The sequence below is a fragment of the Myotis davidii genome, unplaced genomic scaffold (genome assembly GCF_000327345.1).
Source record: "Myotis davidii unplaced genomic scaffold, ASM32734v1 scaffold289, whole genome shotgun sequence".
In the NCBI taxonomy this organism is placed as follows: Eukaryota; Metazoa; Chordata; class Mammalia; order Chiroptera; family Vespertilionidae; genus Myotis; species Myotis davidii.
Window position 1 is genome coordinate 2,421,039 of NW_006299717.1, and position 653 is coordinate 2,421,691.

Sequence of the window (653 nt, forward strand, 5' to 3'; positions counted from 1 at the left end):
GCTTTTCAGAATAAGATAAACATCACATGATCTCACTCATATGTGGAATGTAATGAACAACATAAACTGATGAACAAAAATAGACCCAGAGACATAGAAACATTGAAAAGACTGTCAAACTTCAGAGGGAAGGTAGGGGAGGGTGGAGGCCCCCTTGGGTCGGGCCCTTGAGCCCCCAGCACCCGCCGCAGGACTGGAAGCCGCAGATTAACCGGACGGAGCCTGGCCTCCCGGCCCCCATCTCGGAGGGGCGTCCCCTGGGCGCAGAAACGACAAGTTTATTAGTCGTCGTTGGCCTGTTGGATCGAAGAACCGCCGCCGAAGAAGGTCCCCGGCGCTCCGTACCCCGAGAGGAGAGCCCTGGGGACCCGGGGAGACTCGGCGGCCGGGCTCCAAAAAAGTCTCCGGGTCTCCGTCGCCTCTCCGAGAAGGGGGAGACGCAGGGGGCAGGGCGGGGCCCCGGCGGATGCGCCCCCCGCCGCCTCTCGGGCTGCGCCGCCTCGCGGGGATGAAGCACCGGCCGTGAAGATGGAGGTGACCTGCCTGCTACTTCTGGCGCTGATCCCCGTCCACTGCCGAGGACAGGGCGTCTACGGTAAGAGACCGCGCCCGCGGCACGCACGTTAGCACCGGCGGAAACTTTGCAAGAGGCC

At 62.6% G+C, this 653-nt stretch overlaps 1 protein-coding gene across 1 annotated transcript in view; it reads left to right on the forward strand.

Annotated features, from left to right (window-relative positions):
- The first annotated feature begins 405 nt into the window (after window positions 1-405).
- Window positions 406-653, forward strand: part of MDGA1 (MAM domain containing glycosylphosphatidylinositol anchor 1) — a 53,689-nt gene continuing 53,441 nt past the window's right edge. Inside the window, exon 1 of the mRNA XM_015571872.1 lies at window positions 406-595. Within this exon, the coding sequence (XP_015427358.1) occupies window positions 529-595 (67 nt within the window). The 5' untranslated portion in view covers window positions 406-528. The remainder of the gene's footprint in view (window positions 596-653) is intronic.